This window comes from Coloeus monedula (assembly GCF_965178545.1).
Source record: "Coloeus monedula genome assembly, chromosome: 7".
NCBI classification, from domain to species: Eukaryota; Metazoa; Chordata; class Aves; order Passeriformes; family Corvidae; genus Coloeus; species Coloeus monedula.
The window spans coordinates 35,306,995-35,328,312 of NC_138787.1; the positions used below are offsets into that span (position 1 = coordinate 35,306,995).

Below are 21,318 nucleotides of genomic sequence, written 5' to 3' on the forward strand. Positions count from 1 at the left end.
GCTTTAAGACTGATGGAAAATAAAAGTAATTGTCATGTCTCCTTTTTTAAAGTAGTGGATACTAGAGTTCAGCCTTTAGACCTCAGTATAGGCAATACATAAATATTGACAAGGCCTGGTGTTTTTATCTGTTTTTTAAAATGAGGTGTCACATGTAATGGGTGTAGGAATTTTAGGCATTTGGTTTTAATGAGAGTTTCTGTCTGTCTTCCCCTCTGCCTTCTAGTGTTGTTGCATATTAGCCAGTTTCAACCAAACAGGGGAGAGGAAATCTCCATGACACCAGCTTTGGAAAAGTCTCCTGGCAGTTGGAAGCTGGGCACTCAAACATCCAGATCCTGTTCTTGCTGGGGGTACAGGGATCAAGGTGTGGTCATTCATTGCTCCATGGTAGTTGAGGGGTAGTTGATAAGTCCAGAGAGGTGATGACATCAGAAGGAAATACAGGAGAGCCTGAAAAACCCCAGCAAAAGAGCTGCAAGTAGTTCAGCTAAAGACTGGAGGGGAGAAAGACAAGAGCAATGAAAAGAGCTGGGAAACATCACAAGGGTGAGAGCGAGGGCAAAAGTGCAGTTGTCCAGAGAAAGCAGAGGTTTTGGAGACCTGGGATGGATGTCTGATGTCTGCAGGGGGGCAAGTTAGAGGCAGGAGAGTTATCTGTAGGTAATGAGGAAGTTCCTGGAAGAAGCTTGTAAAAAGTATGATATATTTGAACATCAATAATTTATGTTTAGGAAGTGAGAATATCAAAATTCAACAAAATCCAGGGCAGAACATCCTCCTTCTCTTCTCTGTATGGTCTATAGACCAAGAATATGCTTTGACTTTTACTGGTAGATCAAAAACTGAAGCTCAGCTTGGTGCCTGGGGCTCAGATATGTGACAGGGTGCAGCATGTGTTCATATCCACTGGCTCAGGCATGGGCATCCTGCTGCATTTCCAGTGCCCAGTCTGTACACACAGCAAGTAAACACCAAAAAAATGCATCTATCACCTGGCAGAACATTGCATTGGGACAGTGATGAACAACAAGGAATGCTGGGGAGAAAAAACTAAAAAAAAAATCTTGTGCTTTAATGAAACTGTTTTGAGATAAAAAGGAGAGAGGAGTCTGGAGTTTAAGGTGGAAATCTCAAAGGCCTCCAGACCTCAGGTGACAGAATAAGGGATCTGTGCTGTTTGGTTTGCAGTGCTTGTGTTGTGCCTCCCTCAAGCCACAATACCTCCCCCAGCTTCCCTTCCTTCTCCTCCCATCTCCAGTAGGAATTTCCAGAAAAGAACAGTAAATTCAGAGTTGCTGACAGTGTGGTTTCATTCTGTAATCATTTACATGAATCAAACCTGACAAGGAGCACAGGCTGCATCACAGACTGAACCCCCCACATAAATGCACGGTTGGTTTTACAGGTATTTGTTGCAGTGTATTACGTAAATAATATGCACAGTAGTAGAAGTAAAGTGAAGACAGTTGACACAAAATCAAGAATATTGCAAAACCACACTTATTGAAGCCTTGCTGATGGATAGATATGGTTCATGTTGGATTTACTCATTTGATTAGAAAAGTATCCCAGCACAAATAAACTTCCTTCTGCAATGTTTGAAAACCACCATGAGGCTTTGGGCTGGAGCAGCAGACCTGAAATTGAAATCAGCAAAAATTTTGCTTGAATAAAGAGAAGGAAAGGAACTGCCCTGCTTTTCTTAGAGGGGATGATAAATAAGCTATCTAAGCTATTGCTATTTCAAAAGCAAATCAAGAACCAGATCACAAGTGCTGGGCTGGGTTAAATCTTTGCTGAAATGCACAAGTAAATGGCCCATGATGCCCAGTTGTCCCTTCCTTGGAATCAGGTAGATGATGAAACAATTTGCTATGCCAGAGCTTGCTGGTGTGGATGGGGACCTCCAAACACCATAGATATGAGGGCTCTGTATCAGAGCAAATTGATGCTTAATTATCTCACACCTTGGACAGAGCAAGCCTGAGTCTGCCTCCATTCAAATGCTTGCACAAACATTGTACTTCTTTTATATATAGAGTTATTACAGTCATCATAGACACAATCACTGAATCCATTATCCTGGAACTCGTGCTATCCATGACCCAAAGCTCATTTGATAACCCTCCCCAAGAAAAAACTATCAGTATCCATAAGCTGTTTGCCAGGAGTTTTGCACATCAGTGACCTCCCTGGCTTCTAAATGAAAACTGCTTTTTCCTGCTTCCAAAACCAGATCTCAGAGAACCAGATCAGTTGAAGGACCTGGGGATTTTTAGTCTGGAGAAAAGGAGGCCTTCTCTCTCTCTACAACTCCCAGAAAAGAGCTTGTGGCAAGGTGTGGATTGGTCTCTTCTCCCAACTAACAAGTGACAGGACAAGAGGAAATGGACTCAAATTGCAGCAGGGGAAGTTTAGATGGGATATTATGAGAAATTTCTGCCCCAAAAAGGGTGGTCAAGCACTGGAACAGGCTTCCCAGGGAAGTGGTGGAGTCACCATCCCTGGGGGTATTTAAAAGCCATGTAGGTGTGGCACCTGGGGACATGGTTTAGTGCTGGGCTTGGCAGTGCTGGGCTAACAGTTGGACTCGATGACCTTAGGGATTTTTTCCAGCCTAAATGACTCTGTTTCCATAGTACCAAACTCCAGACCTATGACTTTTCACTGGCATGGAGTGAATCTGGCTTTCTGCTTTGAGGGTCTCTGGCATCCAGTACAGATTGCAGACACGAGCCCTGGGAGAGTGTGGGGGAAAAGCATTGTGCCAGAACTCACTGCATGTGAGAAATGGCCTGGCTCAATTTCGCACTGAAAGCATCCATGTGCTGCAACAATATGGTAGATTATTTTTTGCTTTAGAAATCTCACTATGACATTTTAGGTTTATTTAATCCTTCTATTTTTAAAAGGCTTGCTAGCAATGTACTTCAGCGATAGAAAGGAAGAGGATTGTGGTGTTGACTACAGAATATTTCTTCTTTTCCAGATGGCCTGGAGAGGTGACATCAGGTAAGGTTGTGGTTGTGCTTTCCTGGTGCTCACTGGCACACCAAAGCAGGTCTCAGATTTTGTCCCTCAATGGCATTTCAGGGCAGAATCCTTGGCAACCTCTTGAGGCTTCCTATGAGTAAGTGCAATGATGCCACTCAAAGGGATTTGGGTCATTGTGATGTCATCTTAGTCCTTATGTCCACTCTAGTGTCCAATTAGTTGGTTTCAGTAATTTTCCCATGTTTAAAGCTACTGAATTAGATTAAATCTGGTTATTACACTTCGGGTTTTGTTCACAATTGGTTGAATGTTCTGTATCAGGTGGACTGTGGGCTCTTTACACAACATGATTTAAAGACATTACAGGTTTGCTCTGATTTTTCAGCTTTGGTCAGTTTAAATCAGACTTTTGAATGGTTTGCAGGTTATAATTCTAGTTTACAAACAGTTGTGAACTTATTATTTATCTTGTGAGTGTGTGTGAGTACTTGGAGAAGGAAGATCTTTGTTCAGGGCTTTTTGGTTTTTGTGGATTTAAGAAGATTTAAGGCTGAATTTTCCTGTGGTATCTGTAAACAGCCTGATGTAAAGAAGTTATAGACTTGCTTCTGGGTTGTCTGGCTTTGGTCAGTTTGAATCAGACCTATAATTTTTTAAACTTTTCTAGCAATTTGATTCTACGTACTTCAGAAAATGGTTTTGTTTAGCTACATGTTTCACTGGACTGTTTTCACTGCTTTGCATTAAAGCAAATAAACTAATCTCCAGAAAAGACTAATCTCCGTGATCTGGTTTGCAGGAAATAGTATGGATCACTGAGCATGCAACCTTCCATGTCCCTTATCATGAGGATTTGATATCCTTTTAAAATTCGGTTTCTATTGACTTTATAACTATAAAGCTAATAGCCCTCTTCCTGCTCAGCCAGGTCTGTGCCTCAAACAGAAAGAACTGGGACTTAAAACAGTAGATTAAAGCTGGTATTGATGTTTGCCTTTTCAGATGCTTGTTTATTGCATCTGCACCAACAAAAGCTAAAGTAAAACTGCTGTGAAAAGAAGAAAGGCTTTAAAACTAGCAAGAAGTTTCCAGTCCCTGAGAATTGCCCACAAATATATTTGATGTGACTGAGAAAAATGTGTCTCCAAGCACAGTGTGTGGGTGTCAGTGAGGATGCATCAGTGGTAGTCAGAGTTCATGCTTTTTTTTCCTCTTTTAATTCTAAACTATTTTTCTTTTGTAAATTTTGTAGTTACTAAAACTTTTGTGGTTGGAGCTGTTCATTCATTTAAAAGAACAAGACTTCTATTTTCAAAAGCTGGTAAGTCCTATGTTCAAAAATTGATTTTTTTGACAGGTAATGTCAAAGCTTGATATTTAATCATTATACTTTTTGTAAATATGACTGATAATACTGGCTCTGTTTTTAGCCTGAGAAGAATGTATTTGTGTAAATTTTTATGGCCCAGACCTGAAGATACTAATGAATAATTTTCTTCATACAGGATACTCCAAGTCCCATCCAGCCTGGCCCTGAACACTTCCAGGGATGGGACATCCACAGCTTTTCTGGGCAACCTGTGCCAGGGCCTCAGAGATGATGATGATGAGGACCACTCCTCTGTAGATGGCTGGGAGAAGGAAAGTGTGTTTTGTAAATAAACATTTAAAAGATATTTTCTCCCAGTTTTATTTCAGCATTAAATCATACATTGTTTTAACTAGGAAAAAGCTGAGTAACTGAACCCAATGTAATCTTGAATTGCATAATAGCATATTCATATTTACTCTTTATCTACTTTCCAATATTATTCTGTAAGCTGAGGAAAAAAAATTGATATTAAGTGGAGATAACAGGTCTCAAAAGAAAAGTTTCCATTTTCAAGTTGTACAGAACCTCTTTTATGGAGTATTGATATCTTAGTGAGACTTCTTTAATGTCAACTTTAAGGAAATAAGAATATATCCTTAATATCTTTAAGCCCAGTGTAAAGAACGCAATCCCAGAGGGGTGGGAGCTGTGTATTAAATTATGGTTTATGCTGTAATGGTACACAGAGATCTGCTTGAAGTGATCCCTGCCTTACACAATTCATTACTGAAGAAAAATGTATTTGCTAGAAACAGATGCCCCCCTTCTAAACTTTGGTGCCAGAGCACTGCCTCCCTGCCCAGCAGTTGTCGAGTGAACTGTCCACACAAGAGGGAGTGGGGAGGCTACAGGTGGTGGAAAGTGTCAAACCTCCCTCAGTTGGATAGATAGGAAAAGCCAACTTTGTGGAATGTAAAAGTCAGCAATTAGTATGAGAAAAAAAGAAAAAAATGAAAGAATATTTGTGAAAAAGAGACCTGATTTTCTGTCTTGATTGTGTAACTTCATCAAAGTGATAGTAACTGTGACTTTGTTGATATTACGTCCACCAAAGTCAATGGAATTGTTATAAACAGAGTGGAATTAAGCCCAATGCCTTACTATTTGAAAAGAAGAAGGGCTTTATAAGGAATAATGCCATTTAACTTTTTTTTTATAGCAATAGCACTCTGTTTGGTGAGAAAAGTTTGAAAGCAGTAAGCATGGTGTCTGCTGTTCTCACAAGCATGTTTGACTCTTCCTATGAAATCCAATTTTGAAAAATCAATAGAATTGCTAAAGTGTACTGCATCCTCTCTGCCATAGAACATGTTTTGCCATATTAGCAAAAAGCTTGGTTGTTTTTTCTTTTTTTACTAACCTGAACAATTTGAAAAACTGATCAATTCCTGTGCAGAGGGTCACAGTTTCTGGTAACTCTATTTCTGGGGCCCTTGTGGTGCTATAAAATGGAATTCTCCCTGGAAAGTCTGGTCACACCAGCACCACAGGCTGGTCCCAGCCTCAGAGGACACCAGCCTTACACACAGTGAGTAATATTTTTCATTGCAGATGTCCTGGGAATTCTGTAAATTGATTATATTTTCTTTGAAAAATCTAATATGCATGTTTTACTTTGTATGGTCTAATTTATGCAAGGAGAGCATCTATTGACCCAATATATCCTGATGGCTCCCTCTGCATCACATCAGCAAAACACACATTGGAAATGCCAAAAAATATTCATTTACTTGACAAGCTAACAGTCCTTACATAATCATTGTGATCTGGAATTTGAAGATCACTGAATTCATACAAGTGGGAGAAAAGTATTTATTTCAGTCTGTATGCTCCCATACAAAGTCTCCAAAGCAGATTGGATTTTGACGTAGACAACTGAAATACTCTGTCCCCTTTCACCTGGGGATCCTGAAAAAATATATTTTCTTTAAATGTTTTTCTTGGGTTTTGTCTTTGAAAATGAGAATTAAGCTTAAAAATAAAGCACAATTACATAAACGGTGAGATTTCCGTAATAGGTACCTGACCTCACGTTCCTGATCTGATCAAAGCTCTGGGCTTACCCTTCCAAGGGGAAGAGAAATTTTCCATTGGAGGACCCAGCCTGAGGAATTGAAATAGCTGAACTCATACTTTTGCTCATTATATTTATTTAAAAAAAAAAAAAAATATTGCGTGCTTTAATTCATATTATTTAATTAAAGCACATGAACAAGACCCAAAGCAGGCTGTTGAATTCAGAAAGGTCTATATATCCACTCTAAAAATAAAAGGGTGTAATCGATGTAGCTGCTGTGGCAGATGGGTCTGAGGGACCTGTGTGGTTGTGGTTCACAGCTCTGAAAATGCAGTTGGGTTCACAGCCCCTCTTAATAAAACCAATGAAATGTATTGATATGAAAATGGGATATCTGCAAGTGTGGTAGGTGAGCATTCCCTTCTCACCTTCTCACCTTCATTCTCTGCTCGCTTTGATTTCTTTGCTGGTTAAATTTTTTTCTCCCCAGAACTTTCCACGTAGAAATTAAAACTTCAAGTGTCATTACTTCACTGAAACTAATTTGTCCTTATTATTCCTCATTACCTTTTATCTTGTAATTGCTCTTTAGAGCTTCATACAATCTGCATATTACATTGCTCTATGTGTGCTTTACCAGTCCCAATTTTTTTTTATAAGCAACATGGTCAATATGTACAAATGGTAAGCACCAACTTGATTTGCTACCTGCTGTAATTGGATTCTGCCTTTAATTACAGGTGGTAATGACATTTTAAGCACCTTATACAGGTGTTGGGGGGGGTGGGGGTTATGAAATGTTAAGCAACATTAAGAAATTCTAAGCTTCTGGAGTGCTGCCAAATTTCAGAGGTGCCTTTCAACTCCAAATAGCGGTTTTCATGTGAGGATAATTATAGCTCTGGCCACCTGGACTGCTCCTGTTGGAGTCAGGCAGAGCAGAGGAGTAAGCCTTTCTGCAAGCCACACTTCACATATTCTCTCTTTATGTGTGTTTTAATTTAAAATGACTCCAAATATATTATGGCCCGTATTCCGATCCCTAAAAGTACTTCAGGGCCATTTTTTGTGTGTGTTTGCTGGCCAAAACCAGTGGCAGAATATATTGTTATGTATTGGCAGCATAGCTGAGGTTGGGTGACCTTGGAAAAGATATTTGAATTATGCTGATGGCCTCCTTGATCTTGGGGGAGTTTTAATTCCCATCTATAATTCCAGCCTTAGAAAATTAGACGTAGATTTGTTTTGGAACTGATTGGAAAATATATAGCCAGCAAAAGGAGTTGCTTTCTCCTTCATTACTCATGTAGCTTCTCCTGGAAAATAACTTTTCCCTAGCAATGGCACTTAAAACTCAGCTTTTCTGAAATCAATGAATATTCTTCTGTTTCTTTGGTCCTGACTTTTTGAAAAGAAAGTGAAAGAGGCAGCACTTTTATATGCCCAGTAGAAATCTAATTCAATTCTTTATTTCTTCTCCTTTCTTTCCCTTCCTACAGAACCTCTGCTTATTAGTCACAAAGCCCAGGGGCTTATCCCACCTGTGCTTGCACAATGCTGATTTCCTGTGCTCTGCCAGCCAGGCCAGGATTCCTGAGCTCCTAGTGACAGGGCTCAAGCTGCTCTGGTCAGAGCACACAGCTTTATTTCTGAGATTGATCTTAATTCTTCATCTCTAATAACTTTTTCTGGTGTGAAATCGTGGCTTTAGGGATGTCAGCAGCACTTTGGTTCTGAGCATTTGAGAGGTTCGTTGTTGCTGTGTGGCACTGCTGTGCTTTTCCCTGGAAAGAGGTGTCCCATCACATGTGTACCTTGGGATATGTAGGGGAACAGCCTTGGGGGTGTTTAGCCTGGAGAAAAGGAGGCTCAGGGGGACCTTATTGCTCTCTGCACTACCTTAAAGGAGATTGTATCCAGGTGGGGTATGGTCTCTTCTCCCAAGTCAAAAGCAATAGGACAAGAAGAAACAGCATCTAGTTATGCCAAGAGATGTTTAAATTGGATATTAGGGAAAATTTATTCACTGAAAGGGTGGTCAGGCATTGGAACAGGCAGCCCAGGGAAGTGGTGGAGTCACTATGCCTGTAAGTGTTCAAAAACCCACCTAGATGTGACACCTGGGGACATGGTTTGATGGTAAAGGCGGCAGTGCTGGATTAAGGGTTGGATTCCATGATCTCCCAGGTCTTTTCCAATCTAAGTGATTCTATGCTATGTAGAACATTTCATCTTATGAAATGTGAAAACAAGCAAATATCTTTAAATATACTGTGAAAGATGTAAAAACACGAACAACTAAAGGTGAAGCTCACATGAAGGCTTGTCTTAATCGACTGTACCAAATTATCTAGATGACCTTTTCTAAGTATTATAATGTCAGGGTGATTGGCATGCCAGAACTAAGATTTTATTTCTCCTAGTAGGGGATCAGACCTCTGGCTGTATGTATAGATCTGCTTTACATTGCATTCACAAGATCAGGTAATTATATATATTTATATATGTATATATACTGCTTCTCTATTTTTGTATATCTAGAAAAATATCCTAAATCACTAATAAATGAATTCATAAATAGTCTGTAATAATGGAGCTCATTGCAGTTCATCCCACTGATTCACTCTAGACTGTGGCAGTACTTTTCCCTCTCCATAGTTAACATTGAAACAAACTTATTGTGAAGTTTTCTCTTAATTTCTCTGCATTTATACCAAAGACAAGGGAGAATACCCTGAAAATTAAGCATGCCAGTTGTTACCTTGGTTTTGTTTTAATTTTTCTGGGTTTTGTTTACTCTCAATTTTGCTCTACATCAAGTTGAACTTCAGATGCTTCTCCATCCCATTATCTCTGTGCCAGTATTACAAGGGTGGACTATTCCAGTGGCCAGGTCCTGCTCTTCATTGGGCTCTGGTGAGGAGCTGTCTGAGCTGTCACCCTCCCAGCGTGTACTGGTGTTTCACCAGTCCAGTGTTTGTGTCAGGAGAACTTCTGAAGCTGTCACTGTTATTTTTTTTTCATGACACTGACACACCCCCAGCAAACAGCCCAGTATAAACATTAAGGGAAGTTTCTATTTCCTAATTGCAGCAGTGCAACTCTTCTGCAGGTCCAACAAGACCAAGAGGATGCTCATGCTAAAAGCTCTGCCCCACTGAGCAGCTCTCACGCAGTGGAGACCCTGTGGAAGCCCAGGAGCAGCGGAGCAGTTTCCAGGTCTGTAGCACTTGAAGGAGTAGGAGACTGCCAGGAGAAGTCAGGATGTTAGTGACCGGAAAACTGGAAGGATTAATTTGATGTACTGTGAGGTCTAATAAACCAGACTGCCAAAAGAGAAGTGATTTGAAGCAAAGACCAGCAACCACATTTGCCTCAACTGGAGAAAAGTGAATTGTGGGTTCATGGAGTGCCAGGTTGGAAGGGACCCCAAAGCTCATCTGGTCCATCCTCTGTTGGAAAAAGCATTATCTAGACAGGATGGGCCAGCACCCTGTCCTTAAAAGTACACAAAGCAAAAGCAGCAAGAGACAGACAAAGCAGTCAGGGCAGAGGAAGGCAGTGACTTAGGGGGTGTTTGCCACAGCTGATGTGTGTTTGTTTTCCAGTTCTCACCTCCCTGTGCAATCTCAGGCTGTGCTCTGTACTCTGTCCTTGTTTATATTTGATGTCACAGCAAGAAGACAAGGTGCCATTAGCTTTTACTTGAAAGGTCATATTGAAGCTATTTTCCTCTAATCTGAGAGATTTCAGCCAATAGCAAAATAAAATTTTAAAATCTGGCCTAAGCAGGCCCCCTAACCCCTCGGTATCACAGAGGAATGAAGTTAAACATTGAATTGTGTGCTGGACAATTGCTTCAAAATTGCTCAACTCACTTTTCAGTCCCTAGTGTCAGTTTGTGCAAAGAGAATTAATTCCTCTGTATTTGGGAAGTTATTCTGCAAATTTTAGCCTGCCATTAACAAAATAACAAATGTCAGGATATACTTTAACTCTTTTAAACCCTTGCACTGAAGTCATGTTTAATGTGAAGAACGTGCGTGATCCCACCCCTGATAATAAGTGTACTGGGGTATCAGATGTGCCTCTGGGCTCCTGGAGCTGGCTGGAGATTTGGATGTCTCAGCTAAGCCGTGGTGACTGAGCCTCGATGTGAGCTTTACCTGCCCTAAATACAGACCAACCTAAGCGTTGCAGAGAAAGGCTTTCCCCCACATTTGGGATGGGTTAGGAGAGCACACCTTGTCACTTCAGTTCAGTGGAACCACCGTGGCTCCTTAAGCTGCAGGAACTCAGCTGGATGGCTGAGCCTGAAGTACGTCTCTGTCACTTCATGTGTGAGCTTGTGTGGTTTGCTGAGGCAGAGTTCACATACTGAAATCCCTGCTAACATTTCTGTGTGTGCTTAGTTTAAAGCACTCTCAGCACTCATATTGGACATGGAGTCATCCATTGAGAGGCTGAGCTGTAAAGAAGAAACAAACCCAGTGGGACAGTCTTCTGTCTAAATGTAATTCATGAATATTTGCAGAATCAGGTCTGCAGGTTCGAGTATATCCTGTAGCTATTTGATAGCTTTGGCAGGGTTACTTGTTCATTTTGTCACTTTTAATTTTGTTTTGTTACTAGTACAGTGTTTGAAATTAATGTTCAAACTTTATTCTCTGTTGATCAGGAAAAAAAGAAACCAAAGAAGTATCTCTACACTGTTTACATGAATATTGACCACAAGGTGAGCAGGACACTCTTCTTTTTTTGTGAGAAGCCTGCTTGTCAGCATGCCAGTGATAGATCAGATGTAAAGAAAATCACTTCTGCAAAACCAATTTGCTAAGGGGCTTGTAAAATCCATTTTTAAAAAGTTACTGAGGCAAAAAAGTGAAGGACCAGCCAACCAGATATTTTGATCGGCTCTTCAAGGTCAAAACCTGATTACTAATTCATCAAATACCTTACTGGTAGCACTGCTTGAAGAGCAAACAACTCTGTGCAGATGTTCTACCTAATAATTCCAATATGGAAAGAATGCTTTACTTACTTGTGGCAACGCTGCAGTCGTAGGAGCTGTGGCCTTCAAAGCACTGGCAGCCCAGTTCCGTGCAGTGTCCGTGGCTGCTGCAGAGCGCAGGACACCGGAGAGCCGTGAGGATTTCCTCCTGGTTTCCAACAGGGAACACTCTGTTTCTCTTTCCTAGCACTCTCCTTTCACATTCATTTTCCAGAAGGGCTATCAGTGCCCTCACCCAAGCCACATTATCTTTGAGCTGCAGGTCCAAAAGGCAAATATCAATTGCCTCATCCAGATGTTTTCCAAGGAGGCCTTTACACACCAAGCCAATGGTGGAATTTGCGAGAATTTGGTGGCAAATCTCCAGAGCTTTGGTAGCAGTCAGGCCATTGGGAGTGGGCCATGACAGTGGAAATTTCGTCTGAACCCCTTCAAAGTAGTCCTCAGGGAAAAAATATGCAAAGCTCTCTGGGTCTCTCTGGGTTGGGCCACGCAATGGGTGAAAGGATGAATATTCATAGTACTTGTCCTGCCTTTTTGCTTTCCTTTGGTCTCTTGTTGGTTTGGTAGAGCTATTCGTGGAAACATTGTGTGTGAGGGGCTTTAGCCAGACCTCGGGGCTTCTTCGTTTTCGGGCTGATTTAGACAAATATCTTTGGCCAAAAGTCTTGGTTGGTGGTTTCCCATCTTTTCTCAAAGTTGACTCTGTTTCTGTGTGAGTGACAAACTCAGATGTAACATCCAGATATGGGATTGCAGAGCTGTGATCCACATGGTCGTGATGGCAGCCAGAGGGCTGAGGGGAAGGAGTCTGAAAGGAATTTTTTATGTTTACCACGGGCACAGGCTTGGTGCTCCCCTTTTGACACCTGCAGAAACTTTTCCTTTGCTTCCTCTTGGAAGGTGCTGGAGTCTTGTCAAATAAACTCTTCCCTGGAGGAATTCTGATTTAAAAATAGGAAGGGGTTAGAGGGAGAAAACTTTCAACAGATTAGTCTATCATACAAGGAAACTTTCTTTCCCTGAGGCTGGGGTAAGGGTGAATTCCCAATCTACAAGATATTTAAGAAAATACTTAAGTTTAATCTGTTTTCTTTAGTCAGTTTTGTACTGCCCTTCTTGAGTTGTCCTGTCTTCATGGAGACATTTTAGAACCAGATGTTTAAGTGGTTTGCTGGAGCGTTGCCTAACTGCTTGACTTCTATTTGCAGAACTTTCTCTGAGGTGCAGGTTACCCTTTGTGTATTACACATTAAATAAAGCCTTGGATTTGTCCCTGGGTGACCCAGAAAACTCTTGGAGAATGACAAAAAAGTCATATTTGTTTCAAATCCTATATTATGAAAATCATCTTTATCTGTGTGCCTGTTCTCTCTGTATCAATAGTTCATCTAAGATGTGGATTGTTAACTTTTTTCTTTTAAATGTATTTTTTCCCTTTTTTTTGTATACTTCATTCTTGTCTTCTATTGGAGTTTTCTTTGATTTTTTTCTTTCAACACAAAGCAGTTTTCTACTGACCATAGGGCTAGGCTATCATATAAGCTGAGGTTATTCTCTTCCCCCTTTTAAATTTAGCTTTAATGATGGATGAACTTCTAGAGAGTTCAGTTAGAATAGACAGCCATGATTCAAGTTTCTTCAGAGATCTCATATCTCTTATTGACCTTATTTGTGCAGAACAAAAGGAATCCTAGAGCTTTATAGAAAAGGATATGGTTCTTGTCCCAGTATTTGGCAGCATGTCATTACCAGACAAATTTGAAATAGCACCAAAATTTTAAATTATTTTGGCATTAATTTTGTCTTGCAGCCAGAATGCTGAGGTTTCAGGAAAGTGAAAGCATTCGCCAACACGTTGGAGCCAAACACTAGATACTGTTGGAAACCATAATTGTCTTTATCCATGTTTTACAAATAGATTTAAAATGGCATATCTGATATTACTATTTTGATCATTGACACAATCATAGCTTTTAAGTAGAACATCTCAGTGACGCTGGCAAAATTAACCTATTTCTCCTCCTGAAACATGAGCACAAACATTTATGGAACCATTTTGCCCAAAGTGTGGGCTCAGCAGGATACAGTATGAGACAAAAGGATGGCTTTCATGCTGATGGAAATGCACAAGCTGTTCTGCACTTTCCTAGAGTCTAGGAAAATAAACCATTTTTGATGATTGAGAGAGCTGTCCTTTGCACAACACATTTTAGTGTCGGAATGAGTGTCCTTCACGCTCCATTCCTCTGGCTCTAATAGAGGGGTTATCTGCTCCTGAAGCTTCCCTGACTCATCATCAAATTTAAACCTAGGCTAAGGCAGCAGTAGCACCTCCTTTGATATAATACTGCCTAAACTAGAGTGTAGGGTAAATATAATTTATTTAATAAACAAATAAAATGAACCACAAAAACTGGTCCAGAATCTGGACAGAAACCTAACACACAAATGAAAATTTAGTAAAATGAAACTCTTCTGCCTTGATATTTTATTGAAACAAAATCCTCTGTTAATCCTACATGAAACTAGTTACCTTCTTTCAGTCACCCCGTCAGCAGAGCAGGGGTGTGTGGTGTGGAAAGAACGGAAACCTCATCCTTCCTCACAGCCATACCCATACCAACAGCTCCGCAGTGAGCTCGGATGTGCCCTCTGTCCCCTGCATGAGATGAGCAGACTATCACTCCTCTGAGTCACCCACTATAATCCACAAAGAACTAAAACCAAGTTTTTCAAACTGAGTTGGATGCTATTATAGAGGAAGTGTCTAAAATTCACAGCGTTTCTGACAGTTTCTTGGTATATTTTTGAATGTTTGAAAATTTTATTTTGCCTGCTTAAATCACATGTTTTAAAATTCATCTCTTCTCTGGTTGCTACTTAATGGCTGGGAAGCTCTGATGTTGTTTTATTGTTGAAAAGTTGTGTTGGAAAGGTGGTGTGTAAAACTGATCTGTGCATGCAGAGCCCTGCAGCTGCTTGAGAGAGGTGGGAGCCAGGGAAAGCTCCGAACTGCCAGATGGTGGGCACTCAGACTAGCTTCAGGTGCTGGAGAAAACCTAGCATGCTTTCAGGGTTATTTAAAATGAGATTAAAAACAGCAGCAGAAAAATCACCCTCTAGCTCTTGTTTTTACTGCGCCATTTCTCCATGAGTGGAACACAGAATGATCCAGTCTCCTCTGGAGGTGACCTTAGTTTCTCTACTGGTTTGTTTTTTTAACCAAGTTCTGAAGGGTCCTTGAGAATCCATCCTTGGCAGTACTGCAAGATGAAACTCACCACCCCTCCTTGCCCTTCTCACTTAGCAGGAGCTCCTCCTGTCTTCCCTGAAGTGTCTCCATCATGTGGAGCTGAGCCCTACACAACTCCTCAGTGCTTTATAAGTAAATTCCTTTGTATCGGGCTTTGGCTTCAGCTCTTTCAACAAACTTGCTTTGAACAGGTTCTCCTAAGGACATTTTTAGCCCTTTTTGTTGGGTGGTGAGCTATTGGTTGGTTCTTGCACCAAGCTATTTCTCCATCTGCCTTCCCAGAAGCAATCTCTGAGTGGTTGTCGCATTATTAGGATGTTAACGATGGCAGTTGAATTCTAAGTAGTACAATTTGTAATGAAAGGTCAAAACAGACATTAGGTAGCCATTACTTAGACCACTGAATAGAACTAGAATATGGCAGAGGTGTTTGTTTATTTTCTGAAGTGCAAGAGGTATAAAAATTCATTTTTCCTATAGGATTGTGCTGAGTTCCCATGCGCAGAAAAAGTGCTATGTTACAGTGTTTTGCCTTCTTTTTCCTTACTTCACAAACCAGATTACACAAGCAAAACCCTTTTGGTTTTAGGAACACCTATTAGGCATGTTTGAAGTTCAGCAACTAAAATGTGGGGTGGGGATAGAGACAGGAGTAAGGATAGGGACAGGGACAGTGACAGGGAGATGTCAGAGAACCAGACTCCTGGCTCTGTTTCCAGACCATGTGTCCCAGAAAGTACAAGTTTTCAGAGCTCACTGTCATCATTAGTAGAGTTGATATTAAGTTTTAGCGTGGTATATATATTACCACACTTTGTCAAAATGTAACATTTAATCTATACTCACATATTGTAATTAGTGTTCAGGAATAAAAGAACAAGGGAAATATGAAACCCTTAATTAATCCCTATTGTCAGCTATCTACATTTTCAAGTGTGGGTGAGAACTGCATTTTTTTTAACAGCTGAGAGGGATCTTAACACAGGTGTTAACATGACATCATTTGTGAATATAAAACTTCTCTCTTGGTAACTGCTGATGTGTTTTGTGCTGACTGAAAATTAAGCTCCTGTGCTGCTGGGATGGAAAGGAGTCTCCAGGCTTCTCCCTTAGGTTAAGCAGATCTCTCTGTCACGTCATTAGGGGAGTCTGTAATGAAATAAACCCATCAAGACCATTTGAAACACTTCTAAGAGCATCTCCTGGGTGGGATCTCTCTGCCTTTGTACCTCCACTCCTCTATGAAGTCTTCCTCGGGCGCGTTGCTGAGGTCGTTGTGAGTGATCCCGTCAAAGAGGCCACACAAACCCCGGGTGCTGTTGAAGTCCCTGCCCGGTGTCCTCACTGTCACACCCATTCCCCACTCGCTCATGTCTGCTCGAACAAATGCTCCTGAAGGGAACAGGATCTGAAGAGGCAGGAAAAAAAAACCCCGTGAATTAAAGCTCTTACCAAGCTTTTTATGCAATAAAAACCATCTCTTTCCATAAATGAAAATATCAAAGCAGGACGTTAGTGATGGCAGAGGTAATTTAAGATCGCTTAGGAACACTATAAATATTTATTTGTGCTATTATTTAGCTTGCTTTCAGATTCCATGGCATTAATATCTGATAGCGTTACATAAATATATAACTGCACGAGTACTTTCTTTTTAAATTCATAATTGCATCCATTGAAGTTTTCCCAGTGGTAAGTTACCAGATAATTTTTGAAGCGACTTCCATGACAATAAGGCCACCCTTGTGTCTTTGCCTGGGAAATAATTTTTTTTAGATAAACTGCCAAGATTGAAAACCAGCTTTCTTCCTTCTGAAGAATCGTTTCATTTTCCAATGCCTGATTACCCAGAAAGTGATTGTGTTTTAAAGTGGATAAAGCAATTTTCTCATTAAAGGGGTAGTGGTAGGCTTACACTGACCTTTAAAAGAAAAAAAAGCTGGAAGGGTTCAAAACGAGAAGTAAATGTGTGGATAATGGATTTTTCAGATTGGTTTACTAACCAAATAATAAAAAGGAAAAAAAAGCAAAAAGAAAATATCTGTTCAACTGAAATACATAGGTATTTTTGCTTTATTCTTACAGGTAAAAGAAAATTATTTGAAAATTGTATGGGCCAGGAGAGGGAGCAGGAACTTACTATCCTGATAAGTAACCTTAATACTTTCTTTTTATCCAAAATTAAACATTTTCAGTTACTCTGTAAAGTACATTAAAGAGTTGTAAACATCTCATCAAAATAATTTCAAAATAATTATTTTCCTTTTTTAAGAGGCACCTGCCAAAATACAATTTATTTATCCAAATAATGTCCTTTGCTTTCCTTTATTTTGGTGGGGATTTTCTGGTCCCTTTGAAGTTCCTCCCTATCAAATCTACTCATATCTGTGAAGGAGTATCAAGATCATGTTTTTATTCTTGTGGTTGAATCCAGAGTTTACATATTGGCCTCACTAAATTATAATCCTGACCATTTTAGTTCTCCATTACTTCAGGCATGGGAATACTTTTTGAGCAGCCCTCCATGAGCCCAACAGCAAAGTGCCACTGATTGCAAGGACAGCTGGGGACACTGGGAACTCAGGCCCTCTGTGTTTTATTTAAAGCATTTTTTTTCCCAAAGATTTTTGGCCTTGGGGAGTAATAGAAATCATCATATACATCCAGTACTTTGAACACCTCAGAAGTTCTTGGCTGTCCCTTCACTTTGGCTGTACCTATGTTTCACTTATCAAGGTGGTTTTAAAAAGCCCCCAGGGATTCCCCAACATAAAGCTCAACTTGCCTGATGAGTTAGCTTTTCCTGGTGGTTTACTAGGTGGAGCAGGAGAACTGCAGTTGACAGAATCCTGGATAGAATTTGTTTTTCTTCCTCACATAAGCAATGTCTTCTAATCACATGCTTTACTGCAGAGAGGAGCATTTCCTGCAGGGCTGCGTGTCAAACCCTTGCAGTCAGAACTGCATGAGCTGTTCAGTCTTCTGTGCTGTCCAGATTAATATTTCCATGTGTGGATTTAATTTGGAGGGCTCTAACCCTATCGTTTCCTGCTGCCCCGGGAAATGCATCCCACCTGGATTTAATGCTGCTAATTGAGGCTTCAAAGAAGCATTTTTGAGATCTCGGTTTGCAGAGATATTTACTGGCTCCTGAAAACAGCCACTTTTTAGGACCTCACCCCATTCCAAACCCCCTTGAATGTCATGGGAGCCAGAGGACCCGGTTCCTGAGCTGCATGAGGATAATGATGGACAAGTACTGGGAGAATTGGGATGCACCATACTCGGTGGTGTGCTCAGGGATCCTGTTCACTGCTGCACAGTTCCCGTAGATTCCCACTCAGATCAGAGCAGGATTCATATTGTGTCCCCAGTCTGCTCTGATTTGTTTCCCCGAGTCTTACCTCAGGTGTAAATGAGAGTGGTGATTCCTTGCTAAGATTATCCTAGTAATAAAGCAGTAATTATATTGCATTCAGTTGCAAAAAGAAATGACAGCTTGATTCCTGCTTTTTCTCTATTCTATAATTAACAGACTTTCAATTACTACCTTCCTGAGGTCTATTCTGAGTGAGACCACAAGGAGAGCCAAGCACAGGCACTTCCTGCATCATTCTGGCTCTGCTGTGGATCGATCTTCATCCAAAACATTTCATGGCAATAAATCTTGATGATACAACTCTAGGATAAAATTATCTTCTTGGCCATAATTTGCAGCTCTGTTCCTTACCAAAACCCCTGCTGCAACCTGCTCTTATTTTTCAAGTGATTTCAGTGGATTAGTGCGGATAAGCGAAACTTATGCAAAGTAAGTTGTGGCCATATATTTTTTAGGCAAATGCTTTATGTTACACCAAATGTTGCACATTTACAGCCCATTTTCATAGCTTTTGGGGGCTCTCTGGATCTGACTAATAGTGTCTTACCGCTCCACTCTGAAACTCCATTATCCTGCTACCTGCGATCTTTCCTTGAATATTTATATCTTGAGCTCTGCAAAGAAATTTGCTTTATGTGATGTGGTTGGGTAGTGCCTGGCATAAGCAAACAGGGAGTGGGCTGCCGTGCTGCAGAGAGTAAGTGGCGCTATCAGAGCTCTGCTGTGTTGCCAAGAAATTTCCAGAGGTATTTGTTTTGTTTTGTTTTACATTTTGTTAAACCAACACTTTAACCAGCTACTTCCCTGCCCCTCATTTTGCGGTACATTTGGCTGCAGGCGCTCTGATGGCTTCAGATATTTTTGTAGCAACTTCATTAATAATTCAGAAATATTAAACGTGTGTTTTTAAAGCACAACTGCCAGAAGAGCGCTCAACCATCCACGCACGTACTGTTATCTTCCTGCCTCCATAAGACTTCAGGATTTTGACTCGTGGCAATGCCTCGGTGCTTTTGATGGTCAGATGGGGCCTGCTGTCCTGAAAGTGGCCATTGCAGGTGTCCAGCACCACGATGTCACCCCCTTCTTGTGCAGCTACACCACAATTACAGGTGGTGGCAGAGCGGTGGCCGCCGCAATCCCACTGCCGGACGTGCACCTCGAACACCCGCGACTCGCTGCGGCACAGCAGGAACGTCCCAATTTTATAGTTGTCATAGCGCCTAAACAGCCACAAAGAAAGAAAATCAGAGAGGGTTAGAGGCCCTGAGCATCCACCTGTGCCGGTTGTTTGTTGGTGCTTGTACAGGAACACTTCTTAATTACACCAGCGAGGTGGCTGGCCTTAAAGGAGGGAAAAATCCACACAGGGGAAGGGTTTCTCTGGCTCTGTATCCAAGGGAACACTGCCACAGTTGTTAGCTGGAAGTGCCTAAGAATTCCTGTGAAAAGTGGGATTTGTGTCCCAGCTGCTGTCATGGCAATGGGCATGGATAAAAAGGATAAACATTTGATATAAAGCAAAAGCAAAGAAGTTCCTCCCTCTAGGTCTTAATAAATATGTTTTGGTTCTAACTGGATGCTTTTAGAGTATGATGTTATTCAAAGGGAAATCAGTGCTCAAATAGCCTCTTCTGTGACTAATCACCAAATTTTACAAGGCTGGCTGTGGCTAGGTAAAGGTTTCCTGGGAAAATCTGGGATTCTCCTGAAAGCCTGCTAAAATGAAGTTTGTCCGTGCCCTCAATGACTTCCCCGTAAGCACAACTTTCACACTCAATGGACTGGCAATCAGCACAAGCCAGCGCAGGGAACAATTTAGGACTTTCATTCTTTTCTGTAAGGAATATCCCTGCTCCATCTGAGTGAGGACAAAAGCAGGATAACTTTAATAACTTTGCAAGGGTTTGGCCTCTACATGAGCCATCTGGAGCCTCTGGGGTTTCCACAACAGATGCCTGTGAGAGGACCCTCTTCTGCTTGTTCTTTGTGCTCTCACTCCATAAACTTGTCTTATTCTCACTCTATTTTATTATAATATGTTATATAAAAGAAAACAGTAGCTATATACTTAATATATATTGTTGACGTTTTCTCCCTATAAACCAACAGCTTCCATCTTTAAAAACATGGATTATTCTGCTTTCTTTTAAGGCACTGTGATTAGTTTTAAACATAATTTTTTATGAAATTAAGTAATATGGAAACTAAACTATAAGCTTATAGCAATAAACTTTATTCTTTTCTACAATTAAAAAAAAAACCTAAAAAGGAATGTATAAAATGCTTCTGCTAAATAACAGGATTATTTTTTAAGCAATGCCATACAAACATCAATATTTTTTCAGGCCATTAATGTTTCTCATGCAAAGGAACAAATGGCTTGAGAACTGTGACATTGTCACAGGTATGTTTCTACACTTTGTTTCTCCTCGGAATAAAAGCTATAGATAACTTTGTAGCTTAAAAGACAGTAAAAACTGAAACTCCAGCTGCTTTTCTCTGATAGAAAACACATCTGACTTTATCCTTCATCTTGAAAAACTTAGTCTAGTTGGCCATAAAGTGATAAGAGTTTGAACGGTTCTGTCTCATCCTATTTTGTAATTAGGTACATAAATCCTGTAGTAGACTGCTTGGGTGGTGCTGCTAAGATGGATCAAAACTAAGGACAACATAAAAAAAAATAGATAATCTCTTTAAACATCAAGTACTGCTCCATTTGGACATCTTTGCAGGGGAGAAAAAGGAGAGAGGATATTTTATGAGAGCACCTTCCAGAGTTTCCTTCCACAGGATCAGCTTGGAAGGAGAGGTGTTTAGGGAGGCTGATGGAAACCAAGGCATCAGACTGGCTGTACCCAGACTAATCATCTCTGTCTGGTGAAGAAGGCTTCGCATTTGCATATGCATATAAATGCCATTGCAGTCAGGAGAGCTATTTATTGCTTAATAATCACTGACAGTGGACCCAATCCAACCCTCCTGGAAGTCACTCCGAGTGCTTCAATTAAGTCATGGCATAGATTGCATAGCACATAACGAACCTGCACCGTGCCTAAATTAGAGCTGTCAGGCACCTTTGAATCAGTTCAATGGATAATTGGACGTAGTCAGGTAAACTTTTGTGATGTTTATACAACTGTAATTGTGATAATGATTCTTTGGATGACATTGGAGAAGGTGCCTGTGGCACTAAATGCCTGAAGTAGACTTAGTGCAGCTCTTGCATGAGGGAGTTCTGTGTGTTCCTTGTGGACCAGGCACCATTGTTTGTGTCTAAATC

At 40.7% G+C, this 21,318-nt stretch overlaps 1 protein-coding gene across 1 annotated transcript in view; it reads right to left on the bottom strand.

The window, feature by feature from the left end:
- The window catches only part of LOC309575272 (von Willebrand factor D and EGF domain-containing protein-like), a gene marked incomplete at both ends in the record, with an annotated part of 163,652 nt that overhangs the window by 73,509 nt on the left and 68,825 nt on the right, over positions 1-21,318 (bottom strand). Inside the window, 3 exons of the mRNA XM_082285603.1 lie at positions 11,428-12,341; positions 15,883-16,061; positions 18,985-19,255. Coding sequence (XP_082141729.1) covers positions 11,428-12,341; positions 15,883-16,061; positions 18,985-19,255 — 1,364 coding nt within the window. The remainder of the gene's footprint in view (positions 1-11,427; positions 12,342-15,882; positions 16,062-18,984; positions 19,256-21,318) is intronic.